This window comes from Ornithorhynchus anatinus, chromosome 8, assembly GCF_004115215.2.
Source record: "Ornithorhynchus anatinus isolate Pmale09 chromosome 8, mOrnAna1.pri.v4, whole genome shotgun sequence".
In the NCBI taxonomy this organism is placed as follows: domain Eukaryota; kingdom Metazoa; phylum Chordata; class Mammalia; order Monotremata; family Ornithorhynchidae; genus Ornithorhynchus; species Ornithorhynchus anatinus.
The window spans coordinates 38,540,819-38,568,393 of record NC_041735.1 but is presented as its reverse complement, the minus strand read 5'-3'; the positions used below and the strand labels follow the sequence as shown (position 1 = coordinate 38,568,393).

The 27,575-nt window shown below is 47.9% G+C and overlaps 1 protein-coding gene across 1 annotated transcript; it reads left to right on the top strand.

Annotated features, from left to right (window-relative positions):
* The first annotated feature begins 1,690 nt into the window (after window positions 1-1,690).
* BFSP2 (beaded filament structural protein 2) lies at window positions 1,691-27,575 on the top strand. The gene is made up of 7 exons (XM_029071110.2): window positions 1,691-2,294; window positions 14,549-14,631; window positions 15,665-15,821; window positions 18,750-18,911; window positions 21,865-21,996; window positions 26,170-26,390; window positions 27,282-27,575. The coding sequence occupies exons 1-7, from the start codon at window positions 1,824-1,826 to the stop codon at window positions 27,283-27,285; spliced, it is 1,230 nt and encodes a 409-aa protein (XP_028926943.1). The 5' UTR covers window positions 1,691-1,823; the 3' UTR covers window positions 27,286-27,575.

Genomic DNA, 27,575 nt, shown 5'->3' with positions numbered 1-27,575 from the left:
CTGAGACCCCTTGCCAGTCAATCCAAAGATACCCAGATGTGATGACTCCAATTTTGTATTCACAAAATGCCAAGTATTTAATTCCGGCCCCCTTCGAAACTGTTCAACCTAGATTCCAAATCAGAACAACTGTGGAATAAGCCTGTTCCCGGACTGGGGTGGGAGTTTTGTCTATCTTGCTCCCAGATCCTAGTGCTAGGAACAAATACTGGTATTAATAAATCCCCTAGAGCCTCTAGTGACATATTGGAATGTAAAACAAGTCATAAAAAACTGAAGGAGGATTTACAGATCTCCTTCTGGCCTCATCAGTAACTGAGTCTTGGGTGCCCGGTTGCCCCTAAGCCGGCTGGAGAAGTCACTCATATTTATTGAGCACTTACTGTGTGCAGAACTGTACCAAGAGCCTGGGACAGTACAATATAACTGAGTTGGGAGACATGTTCCCTGCCCACAACGAGCTTACAGTCTAATCGGGGAGATCAACGCTAACATAAAAAAATAAAATTACTGTTATGTACATAAGTGCTCTGAGGCTGAGGGAGAGGTGAGAAAAGGGAGCTAATCGAAGTGCAAAGGCGGCGCAGAAAGGAGTGGGAGAAGAGGAAATGAGGGCTTAATCAGGGAATATCTCTTGGCAGAGATGTGCCTCCAAAAAGAATTTGAGGAAGGAATCCAACTCCACTAAAAGAGTTAGGGGATCAGGGTTCCAGCCCCAATTCACCAGAGTTGCTGTGTACTGGGCGTCTGGACCATTCAAGGTGGGAAGGATTCATGAGTGAATGCAGCCTTACCAAAATTTTCCTACCTACTGCTCAGGACCCTAAGCAGTTTGTGAAGATTGAGAATTTGTGTCATTTCCAAAAGTCTGAAATGAAAAAGCTACTTTGTCTCCGTTGTTCTTACTAGTGCTGTTGCTGTTGGCCAGGATGCATGCCCCTTCTCTCTTCAGGCTCATTCCTCCCTCACAAAATCATTCGGATCGGTCTTTGACTTTCAGAAGCTTCTAAGGGCAGGGGTATAACCCAGGCCAGCCCCCACTGGACAATTTGGGAAACTGGTTCCCCTCACCACTCTGCTGAAAGTTATCCCCTAAGCAAGTCTGGCTTGGTAGGAATGAGGTGGGATCTTAGAATTGTTCTTGGCATGAGAGAAGAGGAGGAGAAAAGAGGTGTGTTTCTGAGTTGGGTGAAATTCTAATTAATTTTACTTTTCTAGTAGTCTGTAGCTATTACCCTGTGAATGCATCTACACACACAAGCACATATCTTTACTCTCACACATTTCTGGGTACAAACATGCACACATGCTTACAATCAAACATATATAAATACTCGAACATAGTCACCTAGCCTGCCCACACCCCCATATGGGTATGTGTGCTTGACCGGCCATCTGGAAAAGTCCATCACTGCTGAACTCCTGACTCTGCAGAGAAACAGCCTGACCGTTCACCTCAGCAAGGCCCCATTATCTGGTCATCAGCAGGACAGTGAGATTTTTCTCCTTTCAGCTCCTGTGAATGATGGAAGCTCCCAGAAAGCCCTGGACAATGGGGCTGGGCATCCCGTGACCGGGCGGACTGCCGCCCAACGCTAACCGTCCAGAAGGACTCGTGACAGAGGTGCTCCTGACCGGTCCCCCAAGCGGGAGGGGGAGCAGGGAAGGGTTAGGGAAATGAACAAACGAAACCCAGAAACAAAACAAACCACAAACAAAAACCCTGCTCATCTCTGGGGACCCCTCCCAGACCAAGCGGATCCAGGCCCAAGGGGTGATGTGCAGGAAGTGATCGGCGGCCTGCAGCCGGCTCCGGTCCCAATATGCCTTTTCCGCGACGTCGCTCTTCGTTCCTGGGCTCCCAGGCCTCCTGCTCCTCCTCCACCCTGGAGACTCCCGGGGCCGCGAGCCGCCGGATTAGCGTGGGGGCTGGGGGAGGCGGTGGCCTGCCGAGGGCCCCGGGCGTTTATGTGGGCACGGCACCCGCCGGAGGGTTGAGCCGCCTGGGCACCCGGGTGTCCCGCCGGGCCCTGGGTATCAGCAGTGTGTTCCTGCAGGGCCTGCGGAGTTGGTCTCCGGCCGCCACGCCCCTAACCCCGGGCTTGGAGAAGAGCCGAGGCCCCTCGTTTGAGGCCTTGAACGGCTGCATGCTAGAGTATATAGAGAAGGTCCGGGCCTTGGAGCAGGTCAACAGGGAGCTCGAGGAGCACCTCAGGGGCCACCTGGAGAAGAAGGCTTCCACTGTCGGCAACTGGGGGGCTCTGAGGGACACCTGGGAGAACATCTACCATCAGGTGAGCACCCGGCACCGCACAGGGCCCAGCTGGTCCATCCCGGCTGGCTGGAGAGAAGGGGGTGGACCAGTTGCAGGGCCGGGAAGCCAAGTCTCCCAGCCTGCCACAGGGACCCGTGTCCATCGCATAGATGCATAGGGGTTGAGGGCCATGTGGAGAGGGAGAGCCGAAAAGAACAGGAAAGCAGCGGGTATCTGTGGTCCTATCTGCCCACCTGTTGCTGTTGCTTCATGTTTTGTTTTCCTTACCATGTTGGCATGGTGGAAGAAAGGGCCTGAACTGATTTCACCATGTCCACAGGGCAAGCGTTGCACATTAGCCTCCCAGTAGTAGAGCCGGGATTAGAACCCAAGTCCTTCTAGCTCCCAAGCCTATGCTCTATCCACTGGGCTGAGCCGCTTCTCATGACTTGCCATGGTTCATAAAATAATGAGTCTAACGCTGCCTTTGATCTGTTTACAGGAGAGAAGTGCCCTTTGCTCTCCCAATCCTTCCCCTTAACTAAGAATGTCCCTAAATCACATTACCAGCTTCTCCAGTGTCTACAAACTCTTGCTTCTGCTCCAGGAGCCTCTCTAAAAGGCAGGTGGAATGTGGTTCTTATTGCCAGTGCAGGTAATTTAGCCTCCCAAGGAGAGGTTAGAGGCTTTCTGTTTGGCTCAGCCCTGGGCCTGGGGATTCATGCTCCAAAGCAAGTTTTGACTGTGGTTTCTCATTTTGCTCTGTGTTTCTTGTCCCTCTTCCACATTATTTCCCCATGGTCCTTCATTGTCAGGATACATCTCACAGACACTGCAGATATCCAGCGATGTCTCCTGCAAAATTTTCCTTTTCTGACTCTCCAGGCCGATAATAGGATGATAGCCGTCTAGACTGATAATCCCAGTGGGGAAAAAAAACCACTGCCGGCTTATTTCAGTTTTATCTTCTGGTTTAGGCTTGTAAATAAGTGGCCTCCCCCGCAGGAAAAAAAAATCTTACAGTGGATGAGGAAGAGTTTAAATATAACAAGGTCTCCACCCTTAGTAGAGTACAATTTTCTCTAGAGACAACTGCCCCGGTCATGATAGGAGTCATTCTTTTGTTGGAATAAGGAGATTTACCTATTCTGACATGAAAGTATGTAACATTCTGTGGCTCACCCTAAACAGCTTTGTAGTGACATGCAGTCATGACTAGAGGGTGACTTTAGGAAGATCCCAACTAGAGGGTGACCTTAGGAAGGGCACTTAGGATCCGTAATCTCTCTCTCTGCTTCGTCATTGATAAAAGTACACCTGGCCAAGTATTTGACAAATATCAACCTTCCAGTGCTGAAGCTGCCATTCTTGCACTGAAGGATGAAAATTTCAAGGGCTCTCAGTCGGCTTTCAACCTCTTCCCAACTAAGCCCTCATCCCGCTCAACTAGCCTAGCTCAGAACCCAGAATATTCGATTTTCCCGTGCTCCAGTCAAGACAGGTTTTATTCAATCATATCGTTTCCCGGAAGGCATTTCAGTGCTCTGAATTGCAAGCCTTACTTTGTTCTATCTTCCGCTGGGCCCTCCATCCTGGCCCTCCCTTGAGCATCATCATCTGGTCCCCTGGGTTCTGAAGGTGGCGGTTCTGAATTTAGCAAGCCCTCAGGAAGGACGTTGTGAGTTTAAGGACCAGCCTAGGAATCGGGCTCTGGGTTAGAGAGGCTAAAGGAAGGAGAGCTTCCGTTTCCTTTGCTTATACTTTCTCTGTTCCTGAAAAAGTTCCCTCTGGATTAGAGTCGAGGGAAAGGGGAAGGCAGTGCTTGGACTCGAAATGTCAAGAAGAGATGCTTTTTTTCATAACTTGAGTGGCCTAAATACTGCACGCGAGAGCATCTGGATCTTTTTTAAATGCAACAGAAAGAAACAGCCTCTCTGGTTGTGATCTCCCAGAAGCAGCCCGCCCAGTGAGACTGCAAACTGTCAGCACTGGAGAAAACTGTGTTAGAAAAGTGGATGGAGGCAGGGAGTGGGAGGGGCAGAGAAGTATTTCCCAAAATGAATTGCTGAAGCTGTGAATGAAGCACAAATCAAATGACAACTGTGCCTGTAGGAAAAGCAGAGGGAGAAAAAAAAAATCTCAAAATACATTACCAGAAAAGCCCAAGGAAAAAACTGTCACTTTTCTGGAAGATTCATTTTCACCTACAGATTGGTAAACGGTACCCATTTGCCTGATTTTAAGGATTTGGGAGCTGTTTTTCAGTTTTCAGTTGAATAGCATCTGTCTCGGAGCACCCCTCTCTCCTGAAGAGGTTTTTAAGGGAATCCTTCACCTGCTGCTCTGAGATTGTAGATGAGGTAACTGAAGCACAGAGAAGTTAAGTGACTTGCCCAAGGTCACATAGTATTACAAATGGAGCCAGGATTAGAACCCACATCCTCTGACTCCCAGGCCCATGCTCTTTCCACTACGTCACCATGCAGCTTCCCAGACGGAGCAAAGGAGTTGCAGAAGAGTGGTGGCTGGGAAGATGACATGCTAAGGAAAGGGAAAGCTCAAGATGGGAGTCTATCGATGTTTACAAGAAAAATCAAGGATTTTTTTTTTCAAAACTGAGCTAGAAAAGACAAAATTGTTTGGACTTAATGAAGGAATGTCTGAATCAAGCAAAAGCATTAATAAAAAGGCCCCGATAGTCCCTTGCAAAGGTCTGTGCTGATTCACCAAAGAAGAGGACTTACTTCAGGAAAATGCGAGCTGGTCCAGAGTGATTAACTGAGGAAAGGCTGCGTAAGGGTTCATCTTTCTAGAAGCAAAAAGAGGTAATGTTAGTTTACGGTCAGCAATGCATTATTCAGCAGAAGTAAGGTATTGTTTCAACCCTTATCATGTAGCGTGACCAGAAGTGGAAAACTTTGTTACATCAACTTGCTATTGAGAACAACTAAAGCCATTTTTTTTCTAAAGGAGAAACCAAAGCAAAACTATTTGCAGCATGGGGGGAGGTGTAAGAGAGAGAGAGAGCTCTTCCCAGCTGACTTGTCACCATTTTCAGACCTCAGTTTCTCCAGCTATAAAATGGGGAGAAAAATATCTGCCCCCCCCACCAAAGCTGAGTTAGTTTGCCTGGACTCAGAGGGATCAGGGCTTTGCTGGAAGACAAGTTACCTGGAGGACCAGTCTTGAGCGTGATGGTCCTGGAACCTGTCTGCTACTTCTGTTGTACGGTATGCTCCCAAGTGCTTAGTACAGTGCTCTTCAATTAGTAAATGCTCAGTAAATGCCATTGATTGATTGAGAGAGCACCCCCCTGTGATCCCGGGGGCCCTGCAGCATGGGTGAGCACGATATATGAGGGACCCAGAGCCTTTCCCCTGAGGAGTTTAAAGTCCACTATTAATTATAACTCTCAACTTCCCTGAGAAAGCTACAGAACCAACTGTCTGTTATTTTGGGCTGGTTATCCTTCCTTTATGTCGATTATCCGGGCCCTTTGCTTCTCCCCTTGATTGAATGCCTTTGGATCATTCCAGGGCTGTGAGTCCTCTGCCCCCACCCCTCCCAGCAGAGGTTATTAGCCCCGTTTTATGGTTGGGAAAGCTGAGGCACAAAGGACTTTAGTCCCTCACCCAGTAGGTCAAGGACCTAAGATCCAGATTTCCTGATTCTCAACTCACTTCATTTACCACCTCTTGGCCATTGCTTTGTTCTTCCATGTTGAACTCTCCAGCCCCTAGTTGTAGCTAAGAACTGTGCAGGATTCCTCATCTGCCTTCTGCCTTCATGATGATGTCCCTTGCAGCTCCAGTGCGGAGACTGGAACTCTTCTCCAGTCAGCTTGGCAAAATGGATAAGCATAGAGAAGTAACATGACTTAGTGGAAAGAGCACAGGTTTGGGAGTCAGAGATCGTGGGATCGTGAGCTGTGTGACTCTGGGCAAGTCACTGAAATTCTCTGTACCTCAGTTCCTTCATCTATAAAATGGGGATTAAGACTGTGAGCCCCATGTGGGACAGCCTGATTACCTTGCATCTTCCCCAGCGCTTAGGACAGTGTTTGGCACAAAGTAAGCGCTTAACAAATACCATAATTATTAGTTATTATAGAGCACAGGCCTGGGAGTCAGAAGGTCATGGGTTCTAATCCCAGCTCCACCACCTGTTTGCTGTGTGACCTTGGGCAAGATACTTTACTTCTCTGTGTCTCAGTAACCTTATCTTTAAAATGGGGATTGAGATTATGAGTCCCACATAGGACAGGGACTGTATCCAACCCGATTCTCTTTAATCCACCCCAGTGCTTAGTATAGTGCCTACCACGTAGGAAGCGCTTAACAAATACCATTTTTTTTCCCCAGCTGGTGTAGTCATCCACTTTGACCAGGGAGTCCTTTCTAGTTCTACTCAGTATTATCTTGTGGCCTCTACTTCCTGACCAAATCATTGCCTTGGACCAATTGCCTGTTTTTTGGACCCTCGATTTAGTAGTAATAGTGATAATATTCATTAAGCACATTTATTTGTACAGTATGTGATACTAAGTGCCAGGAAAGAGTACAGAGATGGAAATCAGACATGGATACTGTCCTTCATGGGGCTCACGATCTATGAATGTACTAAGGGCAGGCAACTGGGGACGATGAGACAATAAAGCACTGAAACAGCAAAAAAGATCAGGACAGATACATAAGACAACAAATAAAAAGAAGAATCAGTAGGGAGCTATGTCTAGAAAAGCAGAATTTCAGACACCTTGTGATTCATAATCCGCAGCGTACCCACAGCTATTGCAACCGCCAGCCTCTCCGAGATTTTATGAGACCTCATACTGCAGGTGCTGTTCTCTTTCCCTCCTGGGGTGGTGGAAAACTGGGCGGGATGGGGGTCTCCTCGAGGGTGCCATGGTGGAGGTGGGGGAGAGAGGAGTTCCTGGGGAGGCAGAGCGGCTGGTCTGCAGAGCAAACTGGGAGCAGGGGTGCTGGGTGGTGGGGACGGAAGGCAGTTCTCTCAGTCACAGAGGGAGGGGAGGCCAAGAGCGCACACACGCGCAGACAGAAGAGGCTGCAGTTTCAACCCGCTCTGTTGTTGAGCATCAGAACGGCTAAACTGTCTTCAAAAATGACTTTCACTTTAATAGAGGGGAAATCAAAGGAAAAACCCTGACCATCCCCGTCACTGGATGATTTCCTGCTTTAAGCTCTCTATAAAGGAGCGGAACAGACAACAACCAAGTTGCTATCTTTGAGGAATTTACACTCTTAAATGCCTTTTCTTTCCTTTGTCCTTCTCTCTCTCTCCACTCCTTTTTCAAGGAACTGTCAAAATGTGATTGACTGGCCTAGCCCTGCTGTAGCAGGGAAGACTAGACTGCTTTAACAAGGATGCATGTGGCTGGGACTGTATCCAACTCATCAAGCATCTCAGCATTGGAACTTGAGAGTTTAATAGCTGGGCTGCAGGAGAATGAGACTGCTTTTGTGAGGGTTATTTTTAAGTGGATTTAATGCTCCGAAAATGTGCTGGGCAGGCAGTCCTGGGGGCTGGAGTTCTTTTTTTTCTCCCTCTCTCTCTCTGCCTCCTAGCACCTCCCAGGATAGCTGCTTTATCATCCCACAGGCTGCAGGGTAAGATCCCCATCGGGTTCTTCGACTTGGTTCCCTTTGATGTCGCAAGGTCTGAAGCACACCTCTCAGGTGGCATGGTGGGCAGAGGGGGTGAGCCCTCCATTTGAAAACTGTGCCTTTGGGAAGAGGGTTTGCCTAGCATAGCCTTCAGAGACCTTGGCCTCGGTGACAGACGCTAACGAAGACGCTGCGGGTGACTTTTATACTTGGTCACCGTGGATGGCCACACCTGGACCCGAGCAAAACCCATTAACCAAACTAATGGAGAGCAAGGCCCGTTCAGATCACCGAAAGCTCCATTCACGGTGTTACGCTGAGCTGGCCGAGCGGTTGCCGGCAAGCACGCAGGAAGGGCCTAGGGGAGGGTGGGGCCCTGTCCATCTTGGGGAAAGGGGCAGCGTGGCTCAGTCGAAAGAGCGAGTCAGAGGTCATGGGTTGTAATCCCAACTCCCCCACCTGTCAGCTGTATGACTTTGGGCAAGTCACTTCACTTCTCGGTGCCTCAGTTACCTCATTTGTAAAATGGGGATTAAGACTGTGAGCCTCACATGGGACAACCTCATTATCTTGTATCTACCCCAGCGCTTAGAACAGTGCTCGGCACATAGTAAGCACGTAACAAATACAAACATTATTATTATTATTATTGTTATTATTTAAGGAGCAGAGGTGCCACCCTTCCATCTCCCAGACTCCAGGCTCCCTCCCCGGCACAATCCGGGCTGCGCCGTGGGCAGACCCTTGGTCAGACAGAGACGGAGGGAAAATTTGAAGAGCTGCAGTCCTGCTCTTAAATTATCTCCACCCCCTACACTGATGCCCCTGCCGCTCTTTCCCAGTGGGACCCCGACAACTCCTTGGCCCCTTCCTGGAGATCAGACACCATGGGAGCCACAGCTCCAGGCAGAAGGCTGAGCTGAGCAGAGGCAAGGTGGCACGACTCCCCGGTCTCCCTGCCTCTCCCATGCCACTCCTGATTAGGTGACACCACCTTCTGCCTTCGACACGAACTGCTCTGCTTCCCATCACCCTCCAGCTGCAAAATTCTAATTGTGTCAAGAGGACCCAGATCATTATAATCGTCCCCTCATTTGAGGAGACGGCAGGGTTCTTGAGAGAGGAGTGGTGTGGTTCACCCCACTCTGCGGTCGTTTGGCTCCTGTAAGAATTGCCATGACAACTCCTAATTTCCAGGGGATTATCAATCAACCCTAAAAAATTTCACCGAGAATGAAACTTAGCATACATTTTTAGCCTGGAAGCCCATTTCTTTTTGTTCCATTTTGTGTTTTTAATTATTTTGTCCAAAATATCATGCATCCCCCTCGGGTCTGTGTCCCTTCAGCCCACAGCCAGAGGGGATTGAAGGGGCTCAAGTGTACATTTAAATGTTTTCAGAGCCCCTTCAGAACGAGGAATAGTTACCTCGGATTTTATCTTCCCCCACTGATTGGCCGTTTCTGCTGCCTCCAAAGCCAAGAACTGGGATCATGATACTCTGTGCCTCCCCAAGTCAAGGAGAGGCCATTTAACATATTGTCCCTCAATTTGCACAAGGAAATTCAAGAGCAAGTCATTTGCCACACGGCTCACTTTTAGGTGAGAAGAGAGCTCTTGATCAGTTCAAATATTAGGCAAAGTGGCCTTTGTGTGATAAAGTAATGCTGAACATTTATTCTACAAATGGATTATATAGTATTTGTTGGCTGGTATTGTAACCTGGGTGATAATAACTAATGGGACAGATAATCCAATCTCACTCTGCCTTGAGCTCTGCACACAGTAAGTGCTCAACAAATACCACTGATTGATTGAGTGGCTGATTGATTTATTGAGAACCAGTGGGGAGAGTTAGGCCAGAAGGGAAATTTCCACCATCATCATCTAAAAAGTGACAGTCCCAAACCCAATGTGGCTTAGAGAAGCAGCGTGGCTTAGTGGAAAGAGCTCGGGCTTGGGAGTAAGAGGTTGTGGGTTCTAATCCCGGCTCCACCACTTATGAGCTGTGTGACTTTGGGCAAGTCACTTAACTTCTCTGTGCCTCAGTTCCCTCATCTGTAAAATGAGGATTAAGACTGTGAGCCCCTCGTGGGACAACCTGATTACCTTGCATCTACTCCAGCACTTAGAACAGTGGTTGGCACATAGAAAGCGCTTAACAAATACCATTATTATTATTATATTGAAAACTAGACAATTTAAAGAGATTGAAAATCCCTTTTTCAGAAGAACTTTGAGGTGAGGTGTGACCTCTTTCTTAGGAGACTTTTCCATCATAGATCCTGAGGATTAATGTTCCTATTGGGGGTCCTGGAGAAAAAGTCTGGGAAAGATGATGGAAGGGAACAAGGATTGTGGAGCCAGATTTGGTAGACATGTTCTCTGCCCAAAGGAGCTTACAGCTAATTGGCATGAAAGCAGCTGTTTTTTCTCTCTCTTTCTCTCGCTCACTGGCACTCTCTGTCTCCCTCTCTCTGTCTTCCTCTCTCTCCTTACGTGCCCTTTATGGCTACCATTCAGAGGTTCTCCTCTTTGACCATTTACCTGACTCTGAATTTTGAAAACAGAAGCGTCCAAGTGAATCTCAGCTTGCTGTACACCAGGCACTCGCTCTTCTGAAGCTGGTGATTTCTTTGGCTACAGAAGCAGTATCACTGAGCCAAAATAATTACCTTCCAAAAGTCTCTGTGAAAAGATGTGACTTGTTCGGATGTGAGCCCTGATGCTTTAAATCATAACAGGATTAAGGTCAGGTCACGTCTCTCTGCCTTATTCGTTTTCACCCACGATGCCGTAGGGGTGATTAGAGGACGAGCGGGCCAAGGTCTGTGCTTGGATCATTCTGGTTTCTCTCATCAGCCAGCTTGGCAGGAAAGAGCAACAAATAAAGCCACTAGGTGGAAGTCTTACTTCACTCATTCTAGTCTATCACAGAGCCACAGGTTCCCAGAGAGAGGGAGAAGAGGGATGTAGGAGAGAATGCATTCAAGGGAGGATATAGTCACGATAGCTCATGCGTCTCACTAAATATTAGCAAAGTAAATGTCTATAACAGCTGCTAAGAAATGATTATGGGGCTTTGTCAATCATATGAATGAATGCCTCCAATTATTAATTTAGCTAAAGGGTTTGGGAGAAAGGGAAGCTAGAGGACTCAGGAGCCAGCAAATATCGCAACAAATATTGGTTTTTATTTTTGGAAACCTGCTTGATTCTTCAGGGCCCCGTTGGTCTCTGGGACCAATCGTCTTATCAGTGCTTTAAGGAAGTCAAAAGAGGCACTTGGAAAACTCTGTTCCTTAGCACTCATTCACTTCGATGTCAAGGCTAGGAAAGCCATGGGGACCAAATTTGATCAATGTTCTTATTGGGGGTCCTGGAGGAAAAGTCTGGGAAGGGCGATGGAAGGGAGCAAGGACTGTGAGGACGAGAAGACTAGTGGGTTCAAAAGAGACCGTGGGTAGAGCCATTCAACTGCTTCTCCAGAGAAATCTCCTTTTTTGTGGTATTTATTAAGGGCTTACTTTGTGCCAAGCACTGTACTAAGATCTGGAATAGATACCAGATAATCAGGTTGAACACAGTCCCTGTGTTAGTCCTCATAAGGCTCCCAGTCTTGATCCCTGTTTTACAGATGAGGAAATTGAGGCATGGAGAAATTATGTTACCCAAGGTCACACAGTACACAAGTGGTGGAACTAGGAGTAGAACCCAGGTCCTCTTTCTCCCAGGCCTATGTTGTTTCCATTAGGCACACTGCTTCTCTTACTTAAAGTTTGAATACCGTATAGGACCTGATGAGCCTAGAGAAGCAGCGTGGCTCAAAGGAAAGAGCCCGGGCTTGGGAGTCAGAGGTCATGGGTTCGAATCCCGGCTCAGCCACTTAGTAGCTGTGTGACTGTGGGCAAGTCACTTAACTTCTCTGTGCCTTAGTTACCTCATCTGTAAAATGGGGATTGACTGTGAGCCCCTAGTGGGAAACGTGATTACCCAGCGCTTAGAACAGTGCTCTGCACATAGTAAGTGCTCAACAAATACCAACATTATTATTATTATTATCTCATATCTGTCCCAGAATTTAGTACAGGGCTTGGCACGTAGTAAGCAGTTGTTAAAAAAACACAATTAGTATTATATTATCAGACAAATCCAGACAAAAGAAACCAGGTCAGTGTTTGAAGCATGTCTGCCCTGATAAGAGGGTCAGAAAGAGAGTGTGCATTTCAGCAGGCGGTATTATTTCTGACTCCCTCCCATCAATCCGAGGAGAGAAAGTCAACCGTAAGGCCATCCAGTGAACAAAGAATATCCTCCAAACTCTGCCGATGGCACTAATCAAAGGTATTTATTGAGGGCTTGCTATGTGCAGAGCACTGTACTGAGCACTTGGGAGAATATGATACAACAGAATTAGCAGGCGCGATCTCTGCCCATAACGAGCTTATGGACTAGTGGGGAAGATGCCCTTCTTCACCACTCCAAATGCAATTATCTGTCACTTCGGCTTTGAAGATGGCATTTTTTCTAATCCTAGATCCATCATGGCTCTGCCCCACTGACCTCATCCTCTACTCTCCCATCCCTATCACCACCCCCTCACTTCAGCTATCTCTTAGAAAAGCTGAATGGAAACCAATTATATAGTTACTTTCCCCAACCCAGCCAGCAAACCGGGTCCCTCCCCTTGTTCACAGAATGTTCCTGGTGGAGGAAAATATGCTCTTGATCCATTCCAGATCGGGTAAAGACTGACTGGGCAGCCACAAGGACCCGTGGATGTGGGGAGCCCCCAAATTGGGGGTGGCGGCTGTTTTTGCACACTGACAAGTGGGTTGATGTCCACACCACCACTTTGAACTCACGACCCAGAAACATCACCTACCCACTTCCCATGCCCTCTCAGCTCCGCATGTCGACCGGGATTGCCTTAGTTCTGGTGCTGTATCCGATTAAGCTTCCTGAGCCACCTGGGTCATGACAACTTTCACCCAATGCAGAGAGAAAACCCTCTTTCAGAAGGGCCCTGCACCCTGGGTCTCGATTCACTTACTTGTCAAAACTGGTGTCAAGATCCCTACCACAGCATCCATTTTCCATCCCAATCCCTTTCCCAGGGTCCCTCAGACTGCTCTCTTAACCTAAGTCCATTGTGTCAGCCACCGCCCCCAGGATCTTGGAGTTTACTCCCCCACGTGCTGCTAGCCTCACCCTAAGGTGACTGACCTCCTGGTGTCCAGACTCAATAAACCTCCCTCAAAGGCGACTCCCCTATTCACGCAGCTGGGTTGTCTGAGGGCTCTCCTGCCTTCCTCCCCAGATAAATTGGAGCCTGTGTTTCATCCTGAATGGAAAGAACCCGGGCCCAGGACAAGGAGGATAATGAAGGGATTTAAAGGCTGAATGTGGTGGATGTGTTTGTGGTTTATGTATTTTAAACGGACTGTTTTATGAGAGGATGCGAGGGACATGCCAACAAGCTGTGCTTTGGCAAGCTGTGGCCGATAATTAGCTTCTGCTGAGAGCTCGACTGAATCCCCACTTGTACACCTCACATCTCAACCAAGAAAGCCCCCAGCGCCACTGACCCTCAAACAGTGACTCTGTTCTCAAAAGCGTAGATTTTCACGGTCCCAGCACCTTGGACTCACAATCGAAATTATCCCAGGAAAAGCCCTCCTCGACCTAGTGTCATCTTTGATCTGAATGAGTCTGAACCAGGGAGCTCTGTAACTCTTAGACAACAGAGTTGTTCTGGTTCATAGAGAAAGGAACCAGAAGTTAAATTTGTTGGGCCATTCTGGGGGGATATTAAGGCCTGTAAGGACAATGGAAAGCTATCTGGTCCATCCCCCTGTCTCCAGGCCAGGCTACACCTAAGTCATTCCACAATAGACCATCTGGTCTATTTTTGATATGGTCCTGTCATTCTAGTGCCTCCCCTTCACCATCTGGGGAATGCAAGAGCTCATCCCTCAGAGGCATTACGGGCCCTGAGGAGCAAGCGAATGTAAGGCTGGTTGAGTTTTCCCCATGCTTAGTACAGTGCTAGGCACATAGGAATTTCGTAATAACACCATCCTTACAAAAAATATGCCACGTGTTTCCTCTGAGGAGTAAGAGTGATAAATTCCTTGTTGGGAAACTGGGGTCCAGATGGTCTTGAACCAATCTTCCCGACCCATTTCCCTCCCAGATCCTCTAGCCTCGGCCCCCCGGGGCTCTTCACTGGGAAGTCTGCCCCACACACCTCTTGGGCACAAAGAATGAGGCACGAAGCCCACTGACTGATCTCTGCCAACGCCTCCTCTGAGTTGGGACCAATGTCACTCAGTTTTCCCTTCCTTGCCCATCTGTTTTCAGGTGAAGTGACCTTGTCGTTACTTTCTCTTTCCACTTCTGCCCCAGGAAGCCCTACCTATGCTTTCTGAACAACTTTTTCAGGAATCTATTCCAAATATTTTGAGGGACTCCTTACACCACCTGCTATTCACTCTGGCTGAAGTGTGTCTGCAGCTTTTCTTTGGCCATTTAACCTTCTGCTCTTCACATGCACAACACCCCGAGACACACTGTTCGGATGGTTTTCCTCAGTGACGTGAACGGGGCGCACCAGAACTGCGGTCTCACATCGGATTCACCCCTCTTCCATTCTGTGTGGCTGTCCTAGGTGGGTGAAGCTGTCTTGGAAAACGCCCGGCTCATGCTGCAGACTGAGAATATTCAAGCCTGCGCTGAAGACTTCAAAGAGAGGTAGATCTCTTCCGGTAGCCCTTCTCCCACCTCCCACCCCACAGATATGTATTTCATCTCTCTCCTCTGACTTTGGGGAAATTTGTGACTTGGTTTTGCTAACTGAAAAATGATTGGATAATAGTACCTGCCCAACAAACGGTGGGAAAGCTAGGTGTGTTAACGTTTACCAAATATTTGGATTATTCAGGAGAAAGGGGTTACAGAAGGACCAAGGTCACTATTTTTCTAAATAGTTTTTCTAATGGGCGTGCAAACCCCAAGAAGTAGGAGGGGAGAGAGGGAAGGAGCAGGACTTCTAGGTTCAAGGGGGAGTTTCCCAATCTGGGCCCATGTGGATCAATACAAAGGGAAAAAGTTGGGTATCATAGTATCCTAGAGCCAGAAAGGATTGCAAGAGATCGCTTCCTGTTCTTGTCCCTTCACCCTAAAAAGAGGGGACGATTTGCTATTTGGGTCCTCAGACCAAGCTTTTGAAAAGAGTTGAAGTCCCTTAGAAGTGGACTGTCAGGTCAACCATTATCCCCTTTGCACAGATTGGAGAAACAGAGTGAAGGACATACTGGGTAGCTCATAGGCGAAGCCCCAGCAGATCCCCAGGATCCTGAGTCTGTCCCCCTGGACAGAGAGTGTGATGGTATAAGAGAAAGGGAAGGTGAGGGAGAGGGCAGGCATCTGGGAATGTCCCAAAGCAGTGATAAGGAGAATGCAGGAGTAGCAGGAGTTCTCCTTCCCCACCCCCGGCTTACAAACTTGCACAGAACTCCAAAGAAGTTCTTCACAACCCCTCAGTCAGGGAGGGAGTTATCCTTCTCGGCCAGGTAATTGGAGCTTCGCTGTCATAACTTACATTTTAATAAATCAAAGGGTGATGACAGCAATAACTGATCCTACAGTGTCCTAGAAAACTGTTCGGGTGAGAGGATTCTTTGGGCACTTGTGTAACTGTCATGTAATTAGCATGATGGAATCATTTATAATCCGATTTTTTTTTGGCTACCCAGCTGTGCTTATTAAGTTCCTTTCTCTGCAGATATGAAAATGAGCAGCCATTCCGAAAGGCAGCAGAAGATGAAATTAACTCCCTGTATAAAGTGATTGATGATGCTAATTTGACTAAAACGGATCTGGAGAGTCAGATAGAAAGCATGAAAGAAGAACTGGCTTTTTTGTCAAGGAACCATGAAGAGGTAGGTCAAGGCAGAGGGCAGTGTCCTGCCAGTAACGAACTGCTGTGTGAGATGGGGTAAAGTGGCAACATCTGTCTAACTGGAGGAATAGCATGGATGGGAGCACGTGCCTGCGAATGTGTGGACTGGTTCTCGGGGAAGTGCGTTGGGTACATAATGCGTGGGAAATCCACTGAGATCATTAGGAGGTAGTCTGACCTAGTGGATGGAGCATTGAACTGAGTTCTGGGGTCCAGGTTTGGCTCTATCCGTTTACTTGCCGTGTGACCCTCACTAAGTCCCTTAAATCGCTTTGTGCCTCATCTGTATAATGGAGATAAAACACCTGGCCTCCTCCCTCTTAGACTGAGTCCCAGTGGGGATGGAGACTGTGTCCTGTCTATTTTTTTTTAATGTTATTTGTTAAGCACTTACTATGTACCAGGCACTGACCATTCATTCATTCATTCAATAGTATTTATTGAGCGCTTACTATGTGCAGAGCACTGTACTAAGCGCTTGGACTGTACAAATAGGCAACAGATAGAGACAGTCCCTGCCCAATGACGGGCTTACAGTCTAATCGTAATAATTATGGTATTTGTTAAGCCCTTACTATGTGCAGAGCACTGTTCTAAGGGCTGGGGTAGATACAGGGTAATCAGATTGTCCCAGGTGGGGCTTACATTTTTTTTTAATCCCCATTTTTACAGATGAGGTAACTGAGGCACAGAGAAGTTAAGTGATATGCCCAAGGTCACACAGCGGACAAGTGGCGGAGCCGGGATTAGAACCCACGACCTCTGACTCCCAAGCCTGGGCTCCTTCTGCTAAGCCATGCTGCTTCTCAGGTTGGACACAATCCATGCCCCACGTGGAGCTCACAGTCTTAATCCCCATTTTACAGATGTGGCCCAAAGAAATTAAGTGACTCGCCCAATGCCACACAGGAGACAAATGGCAGAGCCAGGATTAGAACCCAGGTCCTTCCGACGCCTACACTCCCACCAGGCCAAGCTGCTTCTCTATTTGGCTTGAAAATTGTTCCGCCAAGCAAGGGATGGCAATAGTGACTTTTTGGGGTGGCGGCGACCCTTTCGAACAGCGGGAAGTCCGGGCCACAGAGCCCGCATCCCAGTCCCTCGTCCCGGCCCCTGCCGTCTCTTGGTCACTGAAAGCAGAGGTGGACCCTGTACCTGCTTCTCTGTCTGCCCCCCTCCCGCCTCCCCGTAGCATCGTCTTGCCGAGCACCAAGCAGGGCCGGGGAGGAGGGGTCGGCAATTGACTGGGTTCAGATCCCCCCTTGAAGCCCACCGGGAGCTATATTGCGGGGGAAGGGGAGGTGGTGGGAAGGAAGTCATTAGAAATCATGAGAAGCATCTTGGCTTAGAGATACAGCATCGGCCTGGGAGTCAGAAGGATCTGGGTTCTAATCCCGACTCCACCACGTTTCTGCTGTGTGACCTTGGGCAAGTCACTTAACTTCTCTGGGCCTCAGTTACCTCATCTGTAAAAAGGGGATTAAGAGTATTTGCCCCGGGTGAGACAGGGACTGTGTCCAACCTGATTGACTTGTATTTACCCCAGCACTTAGAATACTGCTTCGAACCTACTAAGTGCTTAACAAGTACGATCATTATTATTATTGCTATTAATGTTATGATTACAGAACCACACCTCCCAGACCAGTCTGGTCCTGCTGGTACGGCTCCTCAGCCGCCCACCACATCCCCACCCCCATCCCCCAGTCATGAGCCTGGGTTCCGAGGCAAAAGAGGTGATGGAGGCCTTTTGCCTCACTCCCTCCTACCGCCAACATCACCAATGGGGTGCTCAAGGCTGGAGGCAGCCATGAGGAGGGGGTCCTTGTGTCAGACAGGAAAGGGCCATTCCAGCCCTACACCCTTGAGGAACCCAAACCACGGGCCTTCCTTTCCACCCTGCTGTGGGGAGAACTTCTCCCAGGGCAGCGGCAAAGAGAAAAGGCTAATGGCCCCTTTTGGTGGGGGTCTGCCCCTGTTTGACAGGTAGAGGCTGGGGAGGGGTTCATTCATTCATTCAATAGTATTTATTGAGCGCTTACTATGTGCAGAGCACTGTACTAAGCGCTTGGAATGTACAAATCAGCAACAGATAGAGACAGTCCCTGCCCATTGGTGGGCTTACAGTCTAAACGGGGGAGACACAGTCTGAGGGGTGCAGGAGAGCCCCTCCTCTGGCCCAGACAATGACATTGCCACATAACGCCGAGTGTCCGGCCTAATGTTTTTGACGACACGGGTGTTCCAGTTAGAAATTTGTTTTTAGTTTCAGCCTGGATGGTAGGTTAACCTTGTACCTAATTAATTAATTAATTAATTAATTCATTCATTCATTCATTCAGTAGTATTTATTGAGCGCTTACTATGTGCAGAGCACTGTACTAAGCGCTTGGAATTTACAATTCGGCAACAGATAGAGACACTCCCTGCCCAATGATGGGCTTACAGTCTAATCGGGGGAGACCGACAAAAACAGTAGCAATAAATAGAATCAAGGGGATGTGCATCTCATTAACAAAATAAATAGGGTAATATAAATATATACAAATGAGCAGACGAGCACAGTGCTGAGGGGAGGGGAAGGGAGGGGGGAGGAGCAGAGGGAAGGTGGGGGAAAAGGGGGCTTAGCTGAGGGGAGGTGAAGGTGGGGCAGAGAGGGAGCAGAGGGAAAATCAGCGACTAAATCTCCCGTCATCCTTTAGCCCATGCCTCAGGCTTTCACTGTAAAATGTGTTGCCTCCGATTTCTGGTGGGTTAGGGAGGAGAGGAGCAGAGAAAATGGGGATGGGCGTGGAGAGCGAAGACGGGAGAACCGTGCCGGTGGAGTCCTGGGGCAGCAGGGTCCCAATTTGAAGAAAGTGCTGTGTGAGAACACCTTCGAGACTCTTTCGGTGTCTTCTGCCTCCAGGAAGTGAAGGTGCTTTACAAACAGCTCGCCGGGTCTGAGCTGGAGGAAGCGGGTGCTCCCATTGGGACCGGCCTGGTTGACATCCTGGAGGCCATCCGAGTCCACTGGGAGAAGGACATAGAGAAGGAAAGGGAAGAGGCCAGGGCCTTGCTCCATGCCAAGGTAAGTGATTGAGACCATTCTTGCAACCATGCCAGGCTCATTGAGCTCCACCCCGAGGAAGCAAATCTTCAGGTATTAGAGCACCTTTGGGTTTAGGTTCAGAAGCACTTCGGGCTCAAGGAAATGCCTGGAAAATGTGTCTTAGCCTTGCCTGCCTCCGTCAGATACCTTCCCTTCGTAGCCGCGCCTACCCACCTCATTCCCCCCTCTCGGTTAAAAGAAACCCAGACGTTTTTAGCGGCAACCTCCTTTCAGCAGCATAGACACACGTTCTCCTGAAAGCCTGATGAAAAGTTAATAGAAAGGAGAGCGGTGAAGCTGTTTACAGCCTTCCGGCCCCACAGCACTGATGTCTTGTCTCGTCTTATGCTGTTGAGTCATTTCTGACTATAGCGACTCCGTGGACACATCTCTCCCAGCACGCCCCACCTCCATCTGCAGTCGTTCCAGTAGTGGATCCTTAGGGTTTTCTTGGTAAAAATATGGAAGTGGTTTACCATTGCCATCTTCCGCACTCAACTCTTCATGCCTCTGCTGCCCAGCAAAGGTGAGTTTTGACTTGCAGCAGATGGTCTTCCATTCGCTAGCCACTGCCCGAGCTAGAAACGGAATGGGTCGGCTTCTGCTTGACTCCCTCCTGTAGCCGAAACCGGTAGAGTACTGGAAACTCTCTAGATGCCATCCTGAGAGGGGAGCGCTTACGTACATATCTGTAATTTTTTTATTTATATTAATGTCTGTCTCCCCCTTTAGGCTGTAAGCTCACTGTAGGCAGGGAATCTGTGTGTTTGTCATTGTGTTCTCCCAAGCGCTTAGTACAGTGCTTTGAACTCAGTAAGCACTCGATAAATGCGGTGGAATGAATGAGTGAACTCTCAGGGGCACTGCCTCGCTTCCTTCTAGGTCTTGACTCTGTGGTAATGGTGAGATTGAGTTGTAGTGTCATTTAGATCTTTAATGACTGTTGCTATCTTGGGGAAGTGAGCCCCATCCAAATTTTAGGGTCCCGGATGCCTCTAGTTAGATTGTAAAACTCCTGGCGGGCAGTGGGATGCATGTTTTGCTTCTGGTTTACCCTCACCCGAGCTTAGCAAGTGCTCTGCGTCCAGTAGGCTCTTCATAAAGATGATCGATTGATTAGCTCATCCTGCTTCCTCCAGCCCGTCTCCTCCTGTTTTTCTTCTACCGTTAAGAGGAAAGTAGGACTTTCTTCTCCATCTGTGGATCCTCAAAGCTGCATACAGAGCACCGAACGTGAGGATCAGTGATCGGATCTGTGTTGGATGATTCCCAAGGGACAGGCAGAGTTGTATCACAGGTAGAAAAGGGCCCCAGCGGGACAATCTGAGTGAAAAGTGCCAAAGCAAGGCCCTCAGCCGGGTCGTATTTTAGAATAAAACAAGCCTGTTCAGGGCCTAGGGGAGCAATCAGTCTCCAGACCCCCCAGGCCCATTGCCATCCACAGGGCTATTTGTTCAGATCCTGGGGAGAGACCAGTCCACAAAGATATTCACTCTCCTATGTTTTCATTGGCAAAGTGTGAGGGTGGTGAAAATCGGACTTATTCGGCAAAGGCGTGCCACTTAACTATGGGGCTTTGACCCAGGGTGGATTAATTGCAACAGCGAAGCCATTTTTGCTAAAATTTAAGGAGGAAATGAACTTGTCCACAGACTACTCACTTGGCTACCACATAAACCCCTCCCAGAATTCAACCCAAGGCTCTTTTCTGTGGGGCGCCTGTTGGGGAGGCGTCATGTAACCGGAAAATTTTGGAGGCCATCCATCCTCTTAACAAACAAACATAAACAGAAGCTGGTGGGAGGCAGCCAGGGAACCTAGAATGGGGTGAGGTTCTTGCAGAAAGTTATTCCCATCCTCTCTGTGCCCCTTTGTCTTTGTAAAGCGACTTACAGCCCTGGCTTTCAGTAGTTCATAACACCCATGGGAAATGGGGAAATCAATGATTATATCTCGTGGCATCAGGAGGCTCCAGACCATTGGCCTCCAGTTGCTGGCACCTTGGTTCATTTCAGTCCTCAGGAACATCACCAACTGCATTTTACTGAGTGCCCGCTGGGTGCAGAGCACTGGGCTATAGGCTGGGGAAAGTGCAGCAGAGGGAAAGATTTGCTCTCTGCCTGGAGGCGTTTACAATCTGGTGGCTGTGTTTGGGAGAAACATGTTCTCTTCCAGCAGGCCTGTCCATTTGGGGAGCAGAGTTCTTGTCTAGGGGAAAGGAAAAGCACAAACCCCAGGCCCCGTTACTCGTAAAAATGGGAGCCTTACTCAGTTGCTATCAGGAACATTCCTACTCTCTTACTCCATGTCATCCCAATCCAGGCCAAGGCTCTAGAGGAAAAAGAGAATTGTCAATATTCTGTACCACCATTAGATTGGACTTCGTCATCTTGTCCTTCCCTTGTTTCCAGGATATCCACTTTCTCCTTTTTACCTCTCCGGTCCTTTCTTCCACCACTCCCCAGTTTGTGTGCTTTGCTTCTCCGGCACACGTCTTCTAACCATCTTTCGCTCTCGATTTGTCTTCCCCTGACCCATTCATTGCTCACCCCTACCCCCTTGGCTGGAAAGTCCTCAACCCTCTGCCCCGTCCCACCACATCCCTCCCCCAATCCCTCACTTCCTTCTTGAGGCCTTTCCTGATTAATCCCCCGCCACTCCAGTCTCGCCATCCCATCAGCCACATGATTTCTTTATTCACTTGAGTTTATTCTTTCTATTATGTTCTTCTATTCCTTGAACAATTGTATACTCACCAAATTAGGTTTACTTGTCTTCCCCTTTAGATTGTAGCCCCTCAAGTGCAGAGATCACATCTTATACTATTTGTTCCCCATGCACCTACGTACGGTCGAAAAAAGAAGATTGGGAGTGAAGAGGGTAACGTCTCTTAATTAAACTGTGCAGAAACTCTAACCAACTTATCTTTCAGCACCAGACAGAAGCGGCCCAAGCGGTGCGATCCAAAGAAGAGGAGCTGGTGGATTCCCTCAGAGCTGAGTTCCGTGACACCACCTGCAAAATTCAAAGTCTTCAAGCTGAGACCGAATCTTTGAGAACATTGGTGAGTTCTCCAACCTGATAATGAGCGATTCTCAAGCCTGTTTTCTCTTGCCTTCTGGGGACTTGCGCTGTTAGGAAATGTAGTTTTCAAGGGACCCCGGTCTCAGGGCATGGGGACAGCCTGCATTAAGTGAATCTTCGGTGGACTGTGACCCTCTTGTCCACAGAAGAGAAGAGCAGCCACTGTCCTCCCCATTCTTCCCTTAGTTGTCCCAGGCACTTAGAAACTCTTGAGTTTCTCCAGCTGCCAGCTCAACACCAGCTCGTTTCCATTTGCCCTAAACTGTTTCGTCCACTGCTCCTGGCCAGCTCTGAGCTCCGTCACATCAACTGCGGCTGCTCCTCTATACCACAGCTCCCTCAAAGTGCCACCCTGTACCAACCCCACCACAAATGCAAGAGCATTTGTCTGCCCCAGGCCACTCCGGCCCCACAGGAGGCTACGTCTTCCAGAAGCCCCAGCACTTTGGCCTCCTCAGGTAAAAACGGAACAAAAAACAGAAAGCCCAGACAACAGACATTTGGGAGATCCTTTTCTTCCAGAGAGGCAGTAGCCGAAGGGAGCCGCGGTAACAATCCGAGGCAATTTAAAGTGGTTGAAGAGTAATTGTGGGTAATCCAGCTGACCACCCAAGCTAGTGTAGCTAAGTCCCTTCGCTGTTCTCTAACTCTGTGAGTTCCCTCCCCTTATCCTCTGTGACACACTTCTGCAGAGCATTGGATCATGAGTGGCGGGAAAGAACAAAGATGACAAAAATCAAGAAATGATGCCATTCAGGAGCGTAGTAATGGTCCAGGAATAGACTGCAGTTTATGGAAATATAATGGGAATCATAACTATTTCATAGTCCTAGTTTCATTCCCTCTTTTTAGAGCTCTTGGAAGCCCTGGAGAGCAGTAGAGGGGACAGATCAGATTCCCTAAGGGCTGTGGTCTGAGCGGAATGCTGAGGGAGATAGATTCAGGGCAAAGGTTCTTCCTATGTTCAAAGGAGCGTCTGGAGTCCTTGACCACCCAGGCTGTCGCTCTATCTGGCGGACACCCCTGAATCAATAACATCAACAGAATGAGTGTAACTGAAGGGAGGTTGGGGGGGCCAGTGGCAACGGGCCCCCACTGAAGAAGCCAGGAGCTTTCATGAGGATTTCCCTGAGGGCCTTCTCCAGGTGAATGAAATAATTGGGAGGGACCACAGGTCACTATTGAGATTTGAATATCATCACACAAAACTCTGGAGTATCTTCTCAAGTAATTTTGTTGTTTATATACTCCCCCCTTACCATGTTTTCCCTTGATGTTCTTAGTTCTCCCCTCTGCACTTTACAAACTAAATTTCCCCCTGTCAGAAATGGGCAGCTGAAAGTCAGAGGTGGGAGCCATGGGCCACTAGAATCTTCTGTTGGACAGGGATAATGACAGGTTCTAGAAGGAATCTCCTTGAATTTTTTCACAAGATGGAAAAATCATCTGCTCTTTTAGAAACATTGAAATATTTATAGGTGAAAAGGTATCAATCAACCATAACTATGAGCATTTTCTGTGTGCAGAGCACTGTACTCAGCGCTTAGGAGAGTACATGATAACAGAGTTGGTAGACACGTTCCCTGACTACTAAAAGTCTCCAGTCTAGAGGGAGCTTACAGTCTAGAAGGGAAAACTAGATGTATATAAACTTTTGGGCAAGAGAAAATGGGGTGGAGAGAGAGCAAGCCATGTGGAAGGAGAAACAGGAGGAGGAGAAGGAGGAATAGTGGTACTTTAGTGCCCGCCGGAGGCAAAGTACTGTATGAATTGCTTGGGAAAGTTCAACGAAAAGGAGTGAGAGGTCCCTGCCCACAAGGAGCTTACAGTCTGATGGCCTTCTACCCAATACCAAGAAAATCTGAGAACGCAGAGGGTGGATGGGGCTGCCTTGGAAAACCCCGGAGTCCCTCCCTGCCTGGGTGTGGGGATGCCCAGGCTTGGAGTGAGCCAGGAACCTCAGAGTCCCTGAGCTGTGGGTGCTGGAGATGGTTGGGAGCAGGATCAAGCCACAATAGGAGAGCAGCTGGTTTGCCAGATTCTAGCACCTCGACCCTCTCCCAGTCCCAATAAAGCACTGGGAAAACAAGACAAAGTATGGGAGTGTGGCACAAGCAACCAATTCTTTCCTGACCAAAGGGGATCAATTCCTCTCCGACTGGTGACTGATTGATTGGTTAATTGTCTGGCTTTCATTCATTCATTCATTCATTTGGTCGGATTTATTGACTACTTACTGTGTGCTAAGTGCTTGGGAAAGTACAATGCAAACCGAACAGTGACATTCCCTGCCCACAGCGAGCTTACAGTCTAGAGGCAGGGAGACAGACATCAATACAAATAAATAAAATTGCAGATATGTACATAAGTGCTGTGAGACTGGGAATGGGGAAGAGCAAAGGGAACAAGTCAGGGCAATGCAGAAGAATGGGAGATGAGGCAAAGTGGGGCTTATTCTGGGAAGGCCTCTTGGAGGAGATGTGCCTTCAATAAGGCTTCAAAAGGGGAGAGTGGTTGTCTGTTGGATTTGAGGAGGGCAGGCCATGTGGAAGGAGAGGTGATGGGGTAGTGGGGAGTAAATAAAGGATATGATAGAGTCCTATAATTCATTGCCATACCTTTGAAAGGCTAACAGGTTTCTAAAATGGGGAAAATAGGAATCTGTCATCTGAGACATCTATGAATAGTATTTCCTTCCCAAAATGCTTCTCCTAGCCGGATGAGTTTTTTCCTAAACTGTGATGTGATTGTTGCTTGGCAAATGGGATATCACCCCCCCAAATCGGGTTGATTAAAATGGGATGTCACCCCTGAGCTGGTTGATTGGATCCAAGGACTGATCTCAAGGACCATTCCTTAGTGAGGAAGGGAAGGGGATCATCTTTCTGTGAAGCCTGTGAATTCGCTCTGCAGAAGGGACACTTATAAGCATGTTTCTCCAAGATAATAATAATAATAATAAAAATAATTGTATTTTTCAGTGCTTACTGTGTGCAAGGCACTATACTAAGTGCTGGGTTGGATACAAGCAAATTGAGATGACACAGTTCCTGGCCCCTGTGGGACTCACGATCTCAATCCCCATTTTACAAGTAGGGTAACTGAGGCCCAGAAAAGTGAAGTGACTTGCCCAACACCAGGCAGCAGATGAATGGTGGGGCTGGGATTAGAACCCATGACCTTTTGACTTCCAGGCTTGTGCTCTATCCACTATGCCATGCTGTTCTTTCCTCCCAGTCCAACCTTCTTACCCCCCATCAGCTAAAATACTTCCTAAAAAGCAAAAAGCAACCCAGGGAGAGTAGACAATAAACTCCTCAATTTCAGACAGACCAATTGCAATTGCATTGGCTAGATTTTAGCAACCATGTGTAATTTCATGTCTCCTCAGTAGCATACCCAGATTCCCATCCTGAATGTCAAAATTTGTACCCAAACATTTACCCGGGGCCTGAGTCAATGTGGTCTAGTAATCAGGTGAAGTTGGCAAAAATGCAGTTGAGATAACACGGCTACCTCCCCTGAATGCTGCCCTTTTAGAGTTGCTGTGAGGTTGCTATTTAATATGTAGCCCCATTAAATGGACTTTTATTTGCCCTCATAAAAACAGTGCAACATTGGTGGGCAAAAAGGTTCCTAAACTCTCGGGCAAAAGAATGGAAGAGAGACGGAGAGAGAGGGGCAGATAGAGAGAGCACAAACAACAGACTTCAGAACCCCCCGAGTTAATTTGGAGATTTAACTCCCTAAGCTCTGAACTGGAAAACCCTTGAAATTGTTCTGTCTTTGAACAAAGCCAACAGGATAGTTATCGACATTAGTCATAGAAACATACACACAAACATTCTGCAGTGCTCTACACAAGGGCTAATTTGAACAAGCTCAAATCAGTCATTCTCCATTCCAGAATTCCCCATAGAGTTGCAATAGAGAGTATATCTGGTCTGTAATTAATTTCAATGTGTGTATGTGTGTGTCTGCCTGTGTTTGTGCATGCACGTGCAGATAGTGGTTATGCTAGAAATGCCACAAATAATCATCCTTGCACCAAATGAAGCTGAAAGCCATGCCAGAACCTATTAGGACTGGGTAGCATCTCTGTCTCCTCCTGGATACCAACCTCCTTTTGTTTTGAAATTCACCCTTCTTGCAGAAGAGAGGCCTAGAGAACTCCCTGTATGATGCTAAGCACTGGCATGACATCGAGCTGCAGAACCTGGGCTCCGTAATCACCAAGCTAGAAACCGAGCTGGGGGAGATTCGAGTGGAGATAGAGCAACAACAGAGGGACCGGGAGAATCTGTTGTCCAGCAAAATCCAGCTGGAGAAGGACATTGTGTCCTATCACTGTCTTCTGGATGTCGAAGGAAGCAGGTATTTTCTTTAAACGGTAGGATGCTCTGAGCATCAAGAAAAATTGTGTTCTCTTGCTATGGAAATAACAGGTGCCGGGCCGTAGGGGGTCTTCAAATAACCCATACCCAAAATAAGGATCATAATACAGCACCTCGATTCACAGAGCACTCATTTCCCAAAGTGTTTTCTTAGCAGTCACTTCATTTTGTCCTCCCAGCGTCCTTGAATCTTAGTGGGGAGCAAATATTATTCAACTCATTTTACAGTCAAGCCCAAACCAAGGCAGAGAAAGAGGTTAGGTGACTTGCCCAAGGTTACACAGCAGGACAGGATCGGAGCTGGCCCCCTGACTCCCGCCTTTACTGCCTTCACTGGAGTCCTTGGCATCTTGATGATTTTTGGTTTTTAATCAAATGCCTCACATAATCTGCTTCAGGAGAAAAAGAAGGCTTGGGCCAATCCTTCCTCGGGACCGCCTGCTCCTTGCCACCCTCCTCTACCCTCCCTGCCTCCGCCCACCCTCCCTGGGACCACCAACTCACTGTTCTGGGTGAAGGAAAGAGTTTTGATCTTCAGCTGTCAACCATATTATGTTTTTGGTTTGCAGTTCTTCGGTTCATCAGGCTTAGCCACCCCTGCACTAGAGGGAATTTCTCACTGAAGAAATTCAGCCTCTTTCTCTTTCTAAAGTGAAGTCATCTGGTTGTACGCCCAGAATAAGAATGTATGTTTTAGAGTCACTTTGAGAAAATTTGCACAACTAGATATTGAACAATATTCAGACCAAACAATTGCAAATGCTAGTCTGATAAACTGAAGACAGTGTGAGTGATTTAACCGTGGCACCCCAATTAGTTACTTTCAGTTTATTGTCGATAATGGTCATGACGGGGTGGTATTGTTTTTCAGCTGATTTGGAAACTTTGCCTTTTAAAGAAGAAAACACTGTCACCCCAAGTGACAGATAAGATTGCCGAAGCTTCCGACTGAACCAAACCTGTGCTTTATTCAACTCATGCTTTAAGGAGGAAAGGCTCTCTGAATGCAAAGTATTATTATTATTATCATTATTATTAATATTATTGATTTAGAACTGTAAGTAGATGGTAAGTAGATTACCTTCCCCATTTTCTCTTCGGAAAAATTGCTTTGTTTTCAGCTTTCTATTTAAGTTTCAGCTCTCTGTTAAAATTACAACCTAAT